We start from the raw sequence: 17,340 nt of genomic DNA, 5'->3' as shown, positions 1-17,340 counted from the left end.
TGATGAATATGATAATTTTAAAAGGAGATTATTATTAGCAATAAAAATTATTATTATGTATGGGATATAACATTAGTAAGGAGGGAAAAGACATCATGGAAGTTAAGTCCAGGCTTCAGAAATTACATAAATCTGATCATTTTAGTTCAGTAAAAGTTTAAATGAGTGAAGGCTTTTTTTTTTTTTTTTTTCCTGAAGAAGATGGGGATTAAATTTTTATTTGGGGATTAAATTTTTATTCTAAGAACAAGCAAATGAGGGGCACCTGGGTGGCTCAGTGGGTTAAAGCCTCTGCCTTCGGCTCGGGTCATGATCCCAGGGTCTTGGGATGGAGCCCCATAACAGGCTGTCTGCTCAGCAGGGAGCCTGATTCCTCTCTCTCTGCCTGCCTCTCTGCCTACTTGTGATCTCTATCTGTCAAATAAATAAATAAATCTTAAAAAAAAAAAAACATGTCTCAGAGATCTAAAAAAAAAAAAAAAANAAAAAAAAAAAAAAAAGACTAAGCAAATGGGCACATCTAACTGTATTCCGAGATTGATTTCATGTGTGGCATCATTTCTTCAGAAGATATTAGTTATTGGGATATGTCTTTGAAAGGATATTCTACCCTGGCAAATTGGAAATCAGTTTTGTCTTTAAGAGTTGATTCAGGACTACGACATGCTGGCCTCATTTTTTTTTTCCAGTTGGCCATGTCTTGGAAGTTAATTCATTCAGCAGATGGGGCCAGTGTCTACTACATATACTGTACTATACTCTGGGTTTTCAATAGTTAATTGAAAATAGAAGAACTTTTCCCTCTAAGGATCCTTAGTCCAAAGAATAAGTTGGAGAAAAAGGGAAGAGAGGAAAGTAGAAAGGAAGATAAGAAAGAAATCACTCAAGAAATTAATGAAATTATCAGCTTTTTAAAATATGCAATGAACGAATCAAGTAGTATGCTGATAAGGGTGAGGAGGGAAATTTTACTTTATTTTTTGTTATTGTTTAATTTTTTAAAGATTTTTATTTATTTATTTGACAGAGAGAAATCACATGTAGGCAGAGCAGCAGGCAGAGAGAGAGGAGGAAGCAGGCTCCCTGCTGAGCAGAGAGCCCAATGTGGGATTCGATCTCAGGACCCTGAGATCATGACCTGAGCCGAAGGAAGAGGCTTAACCCACTGAGCCACCCAAGTGCCCCAGAAATTTTACTTTAAATATGGCAGATGGGGAGGTCTCTCTGACAAGGTTTCATCTAGGCTGAGACTTGAAGGAAGAAGAAGAGCCTACCCTGGTGGGATTAGGGATGAAAAAGTCTTCTAGATTTCCAGAGGTGGCAAACTTTGGTATGTTCTAAAAAATAACATAAGGCTTGTATGCCTGGAGCTAAGTTGAGTGAGGAGAGATGTAGAAGAGAGGCTGTTGAAGGCAGTGGGGGCCATGAAAGAGGATTTTACTCCAAGGGCACCGGGAAGTGGTTGAGGGTCTTAAACAAAGGAATGATGTTTTAAGATCATTTCTATCTGTGATTGGTTTGGTGAATGTAGGAGAGCAGTTAAAAAAAAATGAAAGATAGATAGATATATAAATAAGGCAAGGAGACCGGTGGAAAGGCTGCTGTTGTAGCCTGGCTGAAAAGTCTTTTACAGTGGCCTGACATGGACTACAGGCAGGAGAGGGGGCACAGGTACCTAGATTTCAGATGTAATTTGGAAGCAGGATTGCTAAAATTATTCTTAGGCCAAATGCAAGCCTTCAGTTTTCTTTTTAGTTCTTTCCCTCCCTTTCTCTGCTTTTGCATGGACAAGTAATTAAGGTCTTAGTCTGACTTTCTCTTACAATTAACAGGTGTAGGAGGAAGCTGGCTCTCTTGGAATGGAAATCTAACCAGAATTTAAAATGAGTTCAATTCCATAGTATAAGAATAGCTTTATTCTCCTTGATTTTAAAATGATATTTTTCTCCCTTGTGTATATCTTACCTCTTTGTATTGATTTCTCTGCTTAACTAAAATTGTTTTTTGCTCTTATGAGTGGTTGTTTGTATCACTAATAAATATTTTTCAAAATATATAAGAATTTTTTTCCCTAAATATCAGTGCTTTTGTTATATATCTTTAATCCATTTTAGGAACTGTGACTTTAATTACCATTCTCATACTAACACTTTTAACGGGTAGGTGATTTTAATATCTGGTTTTGTAGTGTGGTATTTTTATCAAGACATAAATCAAAAAGTCTGCATAAAAGTAGTATCGTTGATGTCTCCTTCCTCCTTACCTTCTTCCTTTTCTCATTTATCTTCTCTTGTATCTAAATTATTTTCTTCCTTGTTGCTTCTTCCTCTGAAACTGTTTCTTCTGGCTGCATGGTACAACAACATTATCAGTGAAATGAGTTCTGCATTAGTCTCGGTAAGCAAGAACTAATAGAAAAGTAATTAACAAAACTAACAGTAAAGGTGTGAGTCATATGCATTAAAGAATTAACAAGAACTAACAGTAAAGGTGTGAGTCATATGCATTAAAGTTCCTTATTTGTAATTACTTATTGTTGATGCCTCCTTATACCTTTTGCCTCAGGTCAACTCAAAAAGTGGGAAATAATCAACCATTGAAGCACCTTAGTCAAAAATAATTTTTTTACACTAAGATTATAACTGGCAAGCTAGGAATACATGCTTTTACAGAGAGAAATTCTAATAATGTGTTACTATTTTATCACTTTAAAGTTCTGTTTAAATTTGGTCTGTTAGTGGGTATAGTAGTCATGTACGTTTCATTTGGCAGACTTTGAACTGGTAAAGTAACTAGGTAAAAAAAGTCACCAAGGCAAGAAAGAATGCATGCCTTGACCTGAACAGAACTCGATCTCTGTTGTACATTCCAACTCAGGGAGTGAATCCTCCAACAAAAATAATATAATACTACCCATTTGTATAGTCATGCTTTTATAGGTCAAAGACCTCAAAATACTAATTTTATATGGAAGTAAGTTCTTTCTACAGTTATGAACTTCCGCTTTCCACAAGGCAATGGTCTAAGTTCCCAGGGAGATGTGATTAAGAGGATAAAGACAGGTTTAAGACTCAGTTATAATCTGTCTTATTTCTCTCATAATTTTACCTTGATTCTATATTTACAAAGATTCTTCTTAAGAGAAGAGACATGGAGATAAACTAATGGGGCCCACATTAAAAAAAAAAAAGAAAAAAGAATCTTCCTTACGTTTCTTTAAACGTTCAGTGATTTATAGGCTTTGTGTTGAGCACTTTCTAGCCTTACATCTGCTTCTTATTATTAAACTTAAAAGGCATGCAGATTTTATTTATTTTTTTTAAAGATTTTATTTATTTATTTGACAGAGAGATCACAAGCAGGCAGAGAGGCAGGCAGAGAGAGGAGGAAGCAGGCTCCCTGCTGAGCAGAGAGCCCCATGTGGGGCTCGATCCCAGGACTCTGAGATCATAACCTGAGCCGAAGGCAGCGGCTTAACCCACTGAGCCACCCAGGCGCCCGGCATACAGATTTTAAAGGGAAAACACATTTTTGTAGCTTCTCTTTTGTCTCGCCTATGGAACAGTACAAGTTCTGGAAGTTTACTAAACATTATTTTGCATATTTCACTATTGCTGAGGCCAGGGAAGAAATTTTAGAATACTTTCCCCCAGGTTATTTAATCTCTGTAGATAAGTAAGCCTAAATTTACTCTTCTATAAGAAGGGATTACAGTAGTGCTAACACCATAGGGTCAATGCATGAACAAAAGGAGAAAATACATGTTAAGCACCTCCCACAGGGTTGGGCACATTCTAAGTACTTAATAACCATCATGCTGTCTTGGCTCATTTCATATGATTTATGAGTAGATGTGATAGTTTTTGTTACTTCTCCCAGGTACAACAAAAACTTAGAAGAAGCTAAAAGAATTGGGATCAAGAAAGCTATCACGGCCAACATTTCTATTGGTGCTGCTTTCCTGTTGATCTATGCATCATATGCTCTGGCATTCTGGTATGGGACCTCCTTGGTCCTCTCCCAAGAATATACTATTGGAAAAGTACTCACTGTAAGTGATGTTATTTTAAGAAATGAGTCTCCTGTAAAAATTCCAATGAAGTTGAGTGGTGTTGGCTTGAGTGATGTTAGAGAATAGGTATTGAAGAACTATTGAACAATACAAAGAGCTATGTACTACTAGATTAAAAAGTGGAAAGGAAATTACATGTATTGAGTGTCTTTTTTGCAGATCCCTTGCACAGTTTGTCTTGCATCCTAAATAATGTTAACATCACTAATCTCTATAGCATGAACTCTCATTTGTTGAGATGATTTCTTTGTGGCAGGCTCAATGGTAAGCATTTCATTTTTTATTTTCTGATTAACTATTCACAATGACAAATGGCAAAATACACCATTTGTCTGTTTTTCAAATTCTTTTGAATGACAGCTAGTCCATCCTTGGAATGTTATGGAAATATTACTACTCTTCCTTGAAGGATATTCTATTTGGAGGTTCTCTGCCTTATAGAAATTTACAGAAGCACAGAAAGCTTGTCATTTGAGCTATGCTCTTTTATTTAAAAATGGTGAAAGAGTTAATAAACCAAGCTCAATCTGTATCATGATCTAAGAAAGTACATACTGTTAGAAGAGTCACTCAATTCCTTTGTCATAAGCTGAACACAAGTATATTGTTGGTGACCATATTTTGTTGAGTCCCTTAAAACACTTCCCTTTTTTAGGAACCAGGTTTGTAATGTGGCTATAATAAATGTGTTGTCCAAAATGTGCAAGGCTGTTTACTTAAGAATGGCTTTTACCAAAAGCCTTCATTAGGATAGTAATGCTATTGGTGAGCCTAGGTTGGAATAAGAAATGTGTTCTACTTCCTTGTGATGTAGATACGCAGTTTCAATTTTTGTTTTCACTGATCCCAGAATGGCTTCACAAACTGGAAGCATGCAGAATATGAGTAAGAGCTTGGGATTTGAAATCAGGCTGACTTGGCTCAAATTCCAGCCACTTATTATTCCAGCCACGTAGACTTTTCAAGTTTCTGCTACCTCTTTTGCCAAAAGGAAATGGCAGGAATACTTTGCCATAACTTTGAATGTAGTTATAAGTTCCAGCTGAGAAACTGAATGAAGAATCACTTAGCAAAATTTCTTCTGTATAAATTATGGGTAATTCCTGTGTGATTTAGAAAGAAATGAATAGTGATATTAGTTCTCTGTAACCCTGAAGAAAAACAACTTCATTTGGGCAAAATGAAAAAAAAAAAACTATTTATCAGACCTCAGAGAGTACACAGTCTGGTAGAAGGAAAGAAGACAACCTGATCAAGATATAATACTCTAGATGTGTGCTTTCTCATTTACAACATATTTTCGTATGTACAGTTTCACTCTAAGGTTTCCAGGTCAGGAAAACAGATGGAGTCCTGCCTAGTTTGGCAAATGAAGAAATCAAAGCCTGGAGACACTAGGAGAATTCCCTGAAGACATATAGCCAGTTAGGGCTTATCCAGAATTTGGACCTTGGTTTCCTGACACTCATTTTGATGTTTGTTTGTTTTATGCCCTGCTGATGATCTAAACCCAAATAACTAGCCATTAAATAAATATATATTCTATTATATTCTCGTTCCATGGAACTTGTTCCATTGCTTCACTGGGCAAGTAAGACTAATCCTGTATTGTCAATCAAAAAGATTTAAACTTTTAAAATGTTTTTAACACCCAGGACTCTCTAAGTTGGCTTGCCACTTTAAAAGTGAATTAGCAAATGATAATAATAATAATAATAATAATAATAATTAACTATGTTAGAAGAAAGATGTATGCACAAAATTGTAATAAATGCTAAGTAACTTGATGATTTTCCTTCACATCCCTCAGGTCTTCTTTTCTGTATTAATCGGGGCTTTTAGTATTGGACAGGCATCTCCAAGCATTGAAGCATTTGCAAACGCAAGAGGAGCCGCTTACGAAATCTTCAAGATAATTGACAATGTAAGTCTGGGCTAGCCATTTATCCATGCCAAAGTTTCTCTAACTAAAAGTCAGTTTCTTTATTGCTTTATCCCACTCTCCACAAATGTCACTAAAGATAGCCGGTATAACCTAGTCATCTTCTGAAACTGTGTTCTGTTTAGAAGCCACGCATTGACAGCTATTCAAAGAATGGACATAAACCAGATAATATTAAGGGAAATTTGGAATTCAAAAATGTTCACTTCAGTTACCCATCTCGAAAGGAAGTTAAGGTACGGTGATACCTGATTCATCAGTGATTCAACCATGGATTGGAGGAAGGGTTTCTGATACTTTATTTTAGTGACTTTTTTTTTAAATGTATATGTGCCCCTAGTTTTGACTTGAACTGTCAGTTCACAATCCCGGGATCTGTGCATTGCCCTTATGTTTATTTCTCATTTGTCCTGTTAGATTTTTTTTTTTATTTATTTTTATTATTATTATTTTTTAAAGATTTTATTCATTTATTTGACAGACAGACATCACAAGTAGGCAGAGAGGCAGGCAGAGAGAGAGAGAGAGAGAGAGGAGGAAGCAGGCTCCCAGCTGGGCACAGAGCCCGATGCGGGGCTCAATCCCAGGACCCTGGGATTATGACCTGAGCCAAAGGCAGAGACTTTAACCCACTGAGCCACCCAGGTGCCCCTATTTTTATTATTTTTAAAGACATCTCCTATTTTATTTTATTTTATTTTATTTTTAATTTGTTTTTTTCTCACCATAGCACATACCCTCCCCAGTGTCCATCACCCAGCCACCGCATCCCTCTCACGCCCCTCCCCTCCAGCAACCCTCAGTTTGTTCCTGGGATGTAGAGTCTATTATGGTCTGTCTCCCTCTCTGGTTTCATCTTGTTTCATTTTTCCCTCCCTTCCCCTGTGATCCTCTGCCCTGTTAGATCTTGAAGGGCCTCAACCTGACGGTGGAGAGTGGGCAGACAGTGGCGCTGGTTGGGAACAGCGGCTGCGGGAAAAGCACAGCGGTGCAGCTAATGCAAAGGCTCTACGACCCCACAGACGGCACGGTGAGGCGGCTCATGCCAAAAGCAATGGTTCAGTGACCAGCGGTTACCCCGGGCCCATCTCATGTTCCAAATTGGCAATGCACAGAACTCACGCTTACTTTTTATTTCAGGTCTGTATTGATGGACAGGACATTAGGGCCATCAATGTAAGGTACCTTCGGGAAATTATTGGTGTGGTGAGTCAGGAACCTGTGCTGTTTGCCACCACGATAGCTGAAAACATTCGCTATGGCCGCGAGAATGTCACCATGGAAGAGATTGAGAAAGCTGTTAAGGAAGCCAACGCCTATGACTTTATCATGAAACTACCCAATGTAAGTCCTTCTCGATCTCTGCCATGCTGGAGGTTCAAAGAATGGAATGCCAGCCTAATGCAGAAGAAGTTGGGAATCCACTATGCATTAGAGGAAACTCCGAAGAAGTTTGGATGACTTCAGATTTTAAAGCTTGATCTAGCACCATCAATTCCTAGTAGGCATATTGATAAAAATTGGGGTTGGTTATTGCCGAGTTCTAAAGGAACTGGATCATATTGCCTGTAGGTTGTTTATGGGATTACTTCCTATCTTAAAATGTAGCTGACAGCTTGTTGTTTTGCTAACTGTCCCCCCGCCCCACTTTATTTTCTGTGTTGTAGAAATTTGACACCCTGGTTGGAGAGAGAGGGGCCCAGCTGAGTGGCGGACAGAAGCAGAGGATCGCCATCGCTCGGGCCCTGGTTCGAAACCCCAAGATCCTCCTGCTGGACGAGGCCACGTCAGCCCTGGACACTGAAAGCGAAGCAGTGGTTCAGGTGGCCCTGGATAAGGTCTGTGAGCCTCAATTCAAACCAACCTAATTTGTAAGCATAGGGACATCCCTCTGTTAATTCTCCTTGAAAATTATTTTTTTTAAAGATGTTATTTATTGATTTGACAGAGAGCGAGATCACAAGTAGGCAGAGAAGCAGGCAGAGAGAGAGGGGGAAGCAGGCTCCCCACTGAGCAGAGAGCCCATTGCGGGGCTCGATCTCAGGACCCTGCGATCATGACCTGAGCCAAAGGCAGAGGCTTAACCAACTGAGCCACCCAGACGCCCCTTGAAAATTATTTTTTTTAAAAAAAGGACATTTCTGATGGCTCCTAACATGATCCTGTCAAGTTTCAAAATCACATCTCCAGTCCTCTTTGAATCTGTTCATTTCATTTCTATTTATTTCTCTATTTTTTTTTTTTAGGTAGAAATGAATAAACTTTCACTGAGAGAAACTTGCAAAATTTTAAAATTAAACAACGAGGTAGAGAGATTCAAATGAAAATTGGTCTTCGTTGTGATCTTGAAAACTTGGCTGTAGAGATAACCTCATTATTTAGGTTTTCTATTTTTGCTGTTGTCAATAAGAGGAAAATATAATGAAGGTTCACATTTAATTTTCAAGATGTTAAATACCCACTGAAGATCCTATGGGAAATGACCAAAATCTCTTGTCCTTGGGAAAAGGGAAGAGAATTGATGTTGGAAACTTACATGGGCCATGAAATGTCCTTGTCTGTCAACAGAGTCTGACCTTCCTGCAGTCCTTGATTTCACATGTCTCATTCCCCACATCAGATTTGAGAGCTTACACTGTGCTGGGCACTGTTTGCTTGGTCTCTGGCATGTATTGGTAATAATTAGCCTAGCTCTGTGAGGACAAGGAATATGAAAGTCTCTAAAGTTTTTAATTAAATTCCAGTTTGTTAACATACAATATAATATTAGTGTCAGGTGTACAATATAGTGGTTGAACACTTTTTTTTGAGTATTGAGTTTTGTAAGTTCTTATTTTGGATACTAACTCTTCAACAGATACGTCATTTGCAAATATCTTCTTCCATTCAGTAGGTTGCCTTTTAGTTTTGTTGATTATTTCCTTCACTGTACAAAAGTTTTTATTTTGATGAAGTCCCAATAGTTTATTTTTTATTTTGTTTCCCTTGCCTGAGGAGAAATACCTAGAAAGAAATTGCTACAGCTGATGTTATCTTTAACATCTTTTACTACCTGTGTTTTCCTCTAGGATTTTTATGGTTTCAGGTCTCACATTTAGGTTTTTAATCCATTTTGAATTTATTTTTGTGTATGCTGCAAGAAAGTGGTCAAGTTTGATTCTTTTGCATGTTGCTATCCAGTTTTCCCAACACCATTTATTGGAGACTTTTTCCCAGGGGATGTTCTTTCCTGCTTTACCAAGACCAGCTGACCATATAGTTGTGGGTTTCTTTCTTTCCTTTTCTTTTTTTCAGCTAATGCCTTTTTAATCATTGCATTATTTAAATGCCTTTAAATAGGTTGTGTTTTTTTGAATTGACATATTATGTATTATTTGCTTCAGGAGTACGGGTCTGTGAATTTTATTTCTTTTTGTTATCTGATTGCTGAGGCTAGGACTTCCAGTAAGTACTATCTTGAACAACAGTAGTGAGAGTGGACATCCCTGTTGTGTTCCTGACCTTAGAGGAAAAGCTCTGTTTTTCCCCATTGAGGATGATATTAACTGTGGGTCTTTCACAGATGGCCTTTGTGATGTTGAAGTATGTTCCCTCTAAACCTAATTTGTTCAGGGTTTTTATCATCAATGAATGTTGTCCTTTGTCTGAAGCTTTTTTCTGTGTCCATTGAAATGAAATGAAATGGTTATCTTTTCTTTTGTTAATGTGGTGTATCATGTTGATTGATTTGAGAATATTGAGCAACACTTGCAACCCAGGAATAAATCTCCAGTAATTGTGGTGAATGATTTTTTTAATATATTGCTGGATTTGGTTTGCTAGTATTTTATTGAGAAGTTTTGCATCTCTGCTCATCATATTGGTCTGTAGTTCTCTTTTTTAGTGGAGTTTCAGTCTGGTTCCAGTATCAGGTTAATGCTGGCCTCATAGAATGAATTAGGAAGTTTTCCCTCCTTTTCTGTTTTTTGGAATAGTTTGAGAAGAATTGGTATTAACTCTTTTTTAAATGTTTGGTATAAGTTCCTCTGAAGCCATCTGGCCCTAGATTTTGTATTTTGAGGTGTTTCAATTACTGATTTGATTTCTTTGCTGTTATGGGTCTGTTCAAGTTTTCAACTTCTTCTTTCAGTTTTGGTAGTATTTATGTTTCTAGGAATTTATCCATTTCTTCCAAGTTGTCCAGTTTGCTGGTGTATAGTTTTTCATCATATTCACTTATAATTGTTTGTATTTCTGTGGTGCTTGTTTTTTTTTCTTTTCTTTTTTTTTTTTTTTTTCCCTGTCGGTGATTTTATTTATTTGGGTCTTTCCTATCTTTTTTTTTTTTTTTATAAGTTTTGCTAGTGGTTTATCAGTTTTATTAGTTTTTTTCAAAGAACCAGCTCCTGGTTTCACTGACCTATTCTATTGTTTTTTTTGTTTTTTGTTTTTTGTTTTTTTTGTTTATTTATTTACTTATTTTTTAGTCTCTATATCATTTATTTCAGCTCTAGTCTTTGTTATTTCCTTCTTTCTGCTGGCTCTGGGCTTCATTTGTTGTTCTTTTTCTAGTTTCTTTAGGTATAATGTTAGGTTGTTTATTGAGATTTTTTTTTTTTTGCTTCTTGACATACACCTGTATTGCTATATAGTTCCCTCTTAAGACTTCTTTTGCTGTATCCCAAAGGTATTGGACTGTTTTGTTTTCATTTTCATTTGTTTCCATGAGTTTTTAAAATTTCTTTGATTTCCTTGTTGACTTATTCATTCTCTAGTAGCATGTTGTTTAACCTCCATGTATTTGTGGTCTTTCCAAATTTTTTCTTGTGGTTGATTACTAGTTTCATTATGCATGGCCAGAAAAGGTGTATGGTATGATTTCCTCTTTTTGTATTTGTTGAGGTCTGTTGTGTTGCCTAATATGTGATCTGTTTGGGAAAATATCCCATGTGCACTTAAAAAGAATATATATTCTGCTGTGTTAGGATAGAATGTTCTGAATACATCTGTTAAGTCCATCTGGTCCAGTGTGTCATTCGAAGCCACTGTTTCCTTGTTGACTTTCTGCTTGCGTTATCTGTCCATTGATGTAAGTGGGATGTTAAAGTTCCCCTACTATTATTGTATTATCAATTAGTACTTTTATAATTATATGTAATATATATATATTATGTATATATATGTATATATATGTGTATATATTTGTCTATATATTATGTATATATATAATATTATATGTAATATATATATATTTTGTGTGTGTGTGCTGCCTTGTTGAGTACATAGATATTTATAGTTGTTATATCTTTTTGTTGGAATGTCTTCTTTATGATTATAGAATGCCCTTCGTTGTCTCTTTTTTTTGTTTGTTTTAAAGTCTAGTTTATCCAATATAAGTATTTACTTTGGCTTTCTTTTGACATCCATTTGCATGATAAATGTTTCTCCATCCCTTCACTTTCAATCTGTAGGTATCTTTGGGTCTAAAATGAGTCTGTTATAGGCAGTATAAAGATGGGTCTTGTATTTTTATCCATTCTGATACGCTATGTCTTTTGATTATTTAGTCCATTTATATTCAAAGTAATTATGGATAGGTTTGTATTTGTTTTCATTTTATTACTTGCTTTGTCATTATTTGTAGAGATTTTCTCTGACCCTTTCTTGTCTTTGTCACTTTTGGTCTCTCCACACTCAAAGAGTCCCCTTTAATATTTCTTGCAGGGCTCATTTTAGTGATCACAAACTCCTCTAGTTTTTGTTTGGCATATTTCTTGACACTGCTTCTATTCTGAATGGTAGCCTTGCTGGATAGGGTATTTTTGGTTGCAGATTTTTCCTATTCAGCACCTAGAATATATAATGCCACTCCCTTCTGGCTTGCCAAGTTTTTGTTGAGAGAGCTCCAGCTAACTTTATGGATTTTCCCTTGTAAGTTAAGGATTTCTTTTGTCTTGCCACCTTTAAGATTTTTTTTAATCACTATATTTCACAAATTTAGTTACAATAAGTCTTTGTGTTGGCCTGCTTTTGTTGATTTTGATGGAAGTTCTCTGTTCCTTCTGGATCTGAACACTTGTCTCATTCCCAGATTAGGGAAGCTTTCTGCTATGGTTTCTTGAAATAAATTTTCTGCCCCCTTTTCTCTCTCTCCTTCTTCTAGGACTTCTGTAATATGAATGTTATTATGATTGATGGAGTCACCGAGTTCCCTCAGTCTATTCTCATGTTCCGTAATTTTTCTTTCTCTCTTTTGTTTAGCTTCATTATTTTCCATTGTTTTGTCTTTTAGGTCACTAAATCATTCCTCTGCTCCTCCCAGTCTGCTGTTCATGGCATCATACCTGTTTCCAAACTTGCAAACTTTATTGCATTCTTCATCTCTAATTCTTTTTTAACTCTCTTATCTCTTTGGTAAGGGTCTCCCTGATGTCTTCTATTCTTTTCTCAAGCCCAATGAATGTCCTTATGATTGTTGCTTTAAATTATCCATCAGGAATGTTACTTATCTCTGTTTTGCTTAATTCTCAGGCCATGGCTTTGACTTATTCTCTCATTTCAGATAAATTCGTCCATCTTGACATTTTGTCTAAGTCTCTGCCTTCTTTTATGTGCTACAAAAGCCATTTATGTTGCCTGCTTCCAGAAGATAATGGCTTTATGAAGAAGAGGTCATGTAGTATCCAGGGCCTGGTGCTTCAGGGAGTGTCAATGATGTGTGCTGTGTGCACTCTGCTGTTGTGTTTTGGTTGCTCTGTCCTTAAGGCCAGTCATTTACAGAGGCTCTTCCTGTCTGCTGTAGGTAGTGTTTGGTCCCTGGCCTGAATGTGGTGAGTTTTAGCTAGGGGTGCTCTTGTCTGCTTGTGAAATGAGATCTGACACCAACTCTACCAGAACTGAGGCCTGGTAGAACTCACTGGTCAGGAGATAGGGAGTGGGCAGGGTTTTGTGCTGGTCTTCTGGAGGAGGGGCTTACCATGCTCCCTCTGAGGCCAGCGTGACTTAGAAGGCAGTCCCTCCAGAGCACAGGAGGGTGGGGTTTGGTTTAAGCAAATTAGGCAGCCATTGTCTGAGCTGAGCTGCTTTCCTCAAGTGACTGGTGCTGTGTTTATGCTGAGGGGTGGGGAAGGGAAATGGTGCCAGCCAGCTCCTTTGTTCCCAGATAGGTGTCTCCTCCAACAGTGCCTCTCAGGGATATGCTTTGCAAAGAGTGAATAATATCCCCCAGTGTACCCCACCCATTTTTCAGGTCACGGTTTCCATGCTATCCACTCCCAGGTTATTTGTCTGCCTTCTTTCCAGGACCAGCGTGGTGGCCCCCAAGCTTTATCCCAGCCAACCTACTGACCTTTAAAACTCTAGGCTTTAAGCCCTGATGGTTGCAAGAATTCACAAAATCCAGCCCATCTTGCTTCCCAAGCCAGTGGCTTTGGGGAAATACTCTGCATGTGAGTTCCCTATGTGTTCCTCTCTCTCTGTCTTTCTCCCTCTCTCACATGCCCTTTTCCACCACCACTGCGGCACTGTTTCTCCCTAAACCACATCTCCTAACTTCCTGTCTTCTTAGTGAGGCCTCCTCTCTCTCCTTAGTTGCGGAGTTTGTTCTTTCAGTCTTCAGGTGGATTTCTCAGGTATCTAGGATGATATGATAGTTACCTAGTTGTGTTTGTGGGAGGAGATGGACCTAGGGTCCTCCTACTTTACCATCTTCCTCTCCAGAATGTGAAGACCTTTTAACCCAGAAGTGCCCTGAGTAGAAGTGTCACAGTAGAATTCAAAGATGAATTCATATTTGTTCCAGCTTTCCCCTTCCCTAATAACAAAATGACACTGGATGTTCCTTTAAACATCCTGTCAATGTGTTTAATAGATTGTTGAGGAAGGCAAAAGCAAGTTACTAAAAACGGAGTGAACCAAAATAGAGGCAGATGGGATTGTGGCTGCAATTTCTCCCTTCACTTTGCTTATCTGTACTTTACCTCTGTGTTTCCTTATTATTCTACAGTGGAAATATGTATTAAATTATAAATAAAAATGATTTTAAAGGTTGTACTAAAGATACTTCTTGAGGAGCACCTGGGTGGTTCAGTTGGTTGAGCATCTGACTCTTGATTTCAGCTCAGGTCATGATCCCAGGGTCCTGGGACCGAGCCCCCGCATCAGGCTCTCTGCTCAGCAGGGAGCCTGCTTCCCCCTCTCTCTCTGCCTGTCTCTCTGCCTACTTGTGATCTCTCTGTCAAATAAATAAATAAAATCTTTAAAAAAAAAAAAAAACAACTCAAGATTCCCTCTCTCTCCCTCTACCCTCCCCACCCACCCCAAAATACATTAACTCTTAAAAAATATTTTTCCTTTAGGATATAAACTTTGGGGGGAGAATTCCAAATGCCCCCCTTTTCTTAAAAACATCCAAAGAATTGATTCATTATCTTCTCTAACTTCTAGTTGCTACCACCTAATTTTTCTACATGTATTGTTTTCTTCTTATTAGAGTTTTCCACGTCTCTTCTTTATATTGATCCTAATAACCTCGTATTGTTAGTTTGAGGATTTTATTGCTAGTTCCTGGAGAGAGATACAAAGTCAAAAGTCAAAGCCTTGGGGAAAGTTACAGAGGTGAAAGAAATCTCAGAATGTTCTGTTTCCATATTAAACTCTTTTGACCTCTTTCATATTAAACAAAAATGACACCAAGTACTTAAAAATATTTGCATAGCTCTTCAGTTTTTCCATAATGCATCTACCTAGGAATAAGTAGCATTACAATAACTAATATTGTATACATATCACAATGCTTTGTGTACGTTATATTATTTGGTCATCACAACTACTTGAAGAAATCAGTATTAATATTATCTCCATTTTATATGAGCCTCACACAGGTTAAAAGATTTGGATAAAATTGTGGAATTCATAAATGGCAGAGCTAAGATTTGAGGTCAGATCAGTTTGGCACTGAAGACTGGACTTTGCTGCCTCACACTGATTGTCCATCTTAATCATCCAGAAGTTCCATGAAATGGGACACCAGGAGTCCCCAGACTGATGGTGTCTAGTCTGTACCCATACCACACACTGGCTTGGGTCTGCTCTGATTGGCCAGTGCCTGGACTATAGCTTTTTTTATTTTGGATAAGCCCCTGATTATTATTATAAACTCAGGCTGATAGAGGTTGAGTAAAATTCTTAGAAGTTTATTAATATGTGACTATCACATTTGTGTTCATTTATTATAATATTATTAAATATTATATTAATAATATTATTAACCATCAATATAACTATATAGTTATAATCATATAATTGTATGATTACAAAATTATTAATATTATTAATTATTAATGTTAATAATGGTTGATATTATTTAATATTATTAAAATTATATTATAATTTTATTGTAATAAAACATCATTTAAAACCATGATCTGTTGACTAAACATTTACTGAAGCCAGAGATGACCTTATATAGCTTAGATGGTTTTACAATATCCAAGGCATTGGCATTCAGTAAATATAAATTGAATGAATTTTTGTCTGTAATTGTCCATGTATTCAAAAACCTAATTTTTCTCTCTTTAGGCCAGAAAAGGCCGGACCACCATTGTGATAGCTCATCGTTTGTCTACAGTTCGTAATGCTGATGTCATCGCTGGCTTTGATGATGGAGTCATTGTGGAGAAAGGAAATCATGATGAACTCATGAAAGAGAAGGGCATTTATTTCAAACTCGTCACAATGCAGGTATAGTCCAAGTCTAGAGTTTTCCTGAAATATCTCAAGTACAAACTGATTTGTTGTGTTTAGTACTATAAATAAATGTTACTTTACTTGATTATCTTGATAGGTGAGAAAAATACTTAGGGAATTCAGACCAGATTTTTCTTCCCATTGAAAGGGAGCGGAAATAAAGAAGGATAATTGGAGAAAATTAAAAGTTTAAAAAGGTTTAAAGGTCATCTATCCACTGTAGTAGCCACTGGCCTCATGTGGCTATTGAATACTTCAGTGACAATTATTCTGAATTGAAGTTTTAAATAGAAAATGCATCCCAAATTTCAAAGATGTGGTACAAAAGAAGAATGCAAAAGATCTCAGTAAGTTTTTACAATGATTACATGTTGAAATGCTAATATCTTAGATACAGTAGGTTAAATAAAATGCAGAGTAAAAATGGATTTTTCTCTCGCATTTTTTAATGTGGCTACTGAGAAAATTTTAAATGATAAATGTGGGTCACAGAATGGGATGCGCCATATTTCCGTTGATAGCGCTGGCCCAAAGCAAATATTATTGAGCCCCAAAACACCCAGAAAAAGGAGATGACAAGGTACTATACGAGGAAGGGATGTCATGTTATTTCAGCATATTCAGTGGCAATCCCCCTTTAGCGGGTTTAATTTTCAAATGTACCACCCATTTACACACAACCCCACACTCTGAGCAGCAGTTTAACTTTGTCCTTTCCTACAGTGATGTAAATTACCACCTTCCTTGATAGCTGTAATTTTTATTTATTTTTTGAACCTAACCTTTTTGTGCTTATTTCTTATTTATTTTAGACAAGAGGAAATGAAATTGAATTAGAAAATGCAATTAGTGAATCCAAAAGTGAAATTGATGCCTTGGAAATGCCTCCAAAAGACTCAGGATCCAGTTTAATAAGGAGAAGATCAACTCGCAAGAGTATACATGCCCCACAAGGCCAGGACAGAAAGCTTGGGACAGAAGAGGACTTGGTACGGAGAGGATGTAGAGTTAGTTATGTCTTCAGTCCTCCCTCTGGGCTAGCTCTGGGGTAGCAGGAGTGGGAATAAAAAAGGGTTCTGTAGAATCCTCCTGTCCTATTCCCAAAATGTTCCACAAACCAAAATCTCAACATTTTAGACTTCAGGTTATAATTCATGAATGAAAATTTATAAGACAAGAATTTTAGAATTAGAACTTATAATGTAAAGATTTTTTTTTAAAGATTTTATTTATTTATTTGGCGGACAGAGATCACAAACAGGCAGAGAATCAGGCAGAGAGAGAGGAGGAAGCAGGCTCCCTGCCAAGCAGAGAGCCTGATGCGAGGCTCGATCCCAGGACCCTGGGATCATGACATGAGCCAAAGGCAGAGGCTTTAACCCACTGAGCTACCCAGGTGCCCAAGATTTTTTTTTTTTTAAGATTTACTTATTTCTTAATGCCGGCACTCATGCACGGGGAAGGGGTGGGCCGGAGGGAGGAGGACTGAGGGAGATGGAGAAGCAGACTCCCTGCTGAGTGCAGAGCTGGACACAGGGCTTGATCTCAAGACCCTGAGATCATGACCTGAGCCAAAATCAAGAGCTGGATGCTTAACCGA

At 37.3% G+C, this 17,340-nt stretch overlaps 1 protein-coding gene across 1 annotated transcript in view; it reads left to right on the top strand.

Annotated features, from left to right (window-relative positions):
* The window catches only part of LOC111155251 (multidrug resistance protein 1), a gene marked incomplete at its 5' end in the record, with an annotated part of 62,431 nt that overhangs the window by 5,372 nt on the left and 39,719 nt on the right, over positions 1-17,340 (top strand). The window contains 8 exons of the mRNA XM_022515357.1: positions 3,880-4,051; positions 5,883-5,996; positions 6,140-6,250; positions 6,919-7,044; positions 7,155-7,358; positions 7,682-7,852; positions 15,573-15,734; positions 16,553-16,729. Coding sequence (XP_022371065.1) covers positions 3,880-4,051; positions 5,883-5,996; positions 6,140-6,250; positions 6,919-7,044; positions 7,155-7,358; positions 7,682-7,852; positions 15,573-15,734; positions 16,553-16,729 — 1,237 coding nt within the window. The remainder of the gene's footprint in view (positions 1-3,879; positions 4,052-5,882; positions 5,997-6,139; positions 6,251-6,918; positions 7,045-7,154; positions 7,359-7,681; positions 7,853-15,572; positions 15,735-16,552; positions 16,730-17,340) is intronic.

This window comes from Enhydra lutris, unplaced genomic scaffold (genome assembly GCF_002288905.1).
Source record: "Enhydra lutris kenyoni isolate GAN:26980312 unplaced genomic scaffold, ASM228890v2 scaffoldscaffold40, whole genome shotgun sequence".
NCBI lineage: Eukaryota > Metazoa > Chordata > Mammalia > Carnivora > Mustelidae > Enhydra > Enhydra lutris.
Note: the sequence above shows the minus strand (reverse complement) of the source record. Positions and strands in the feature narration are given on the sequence as shown.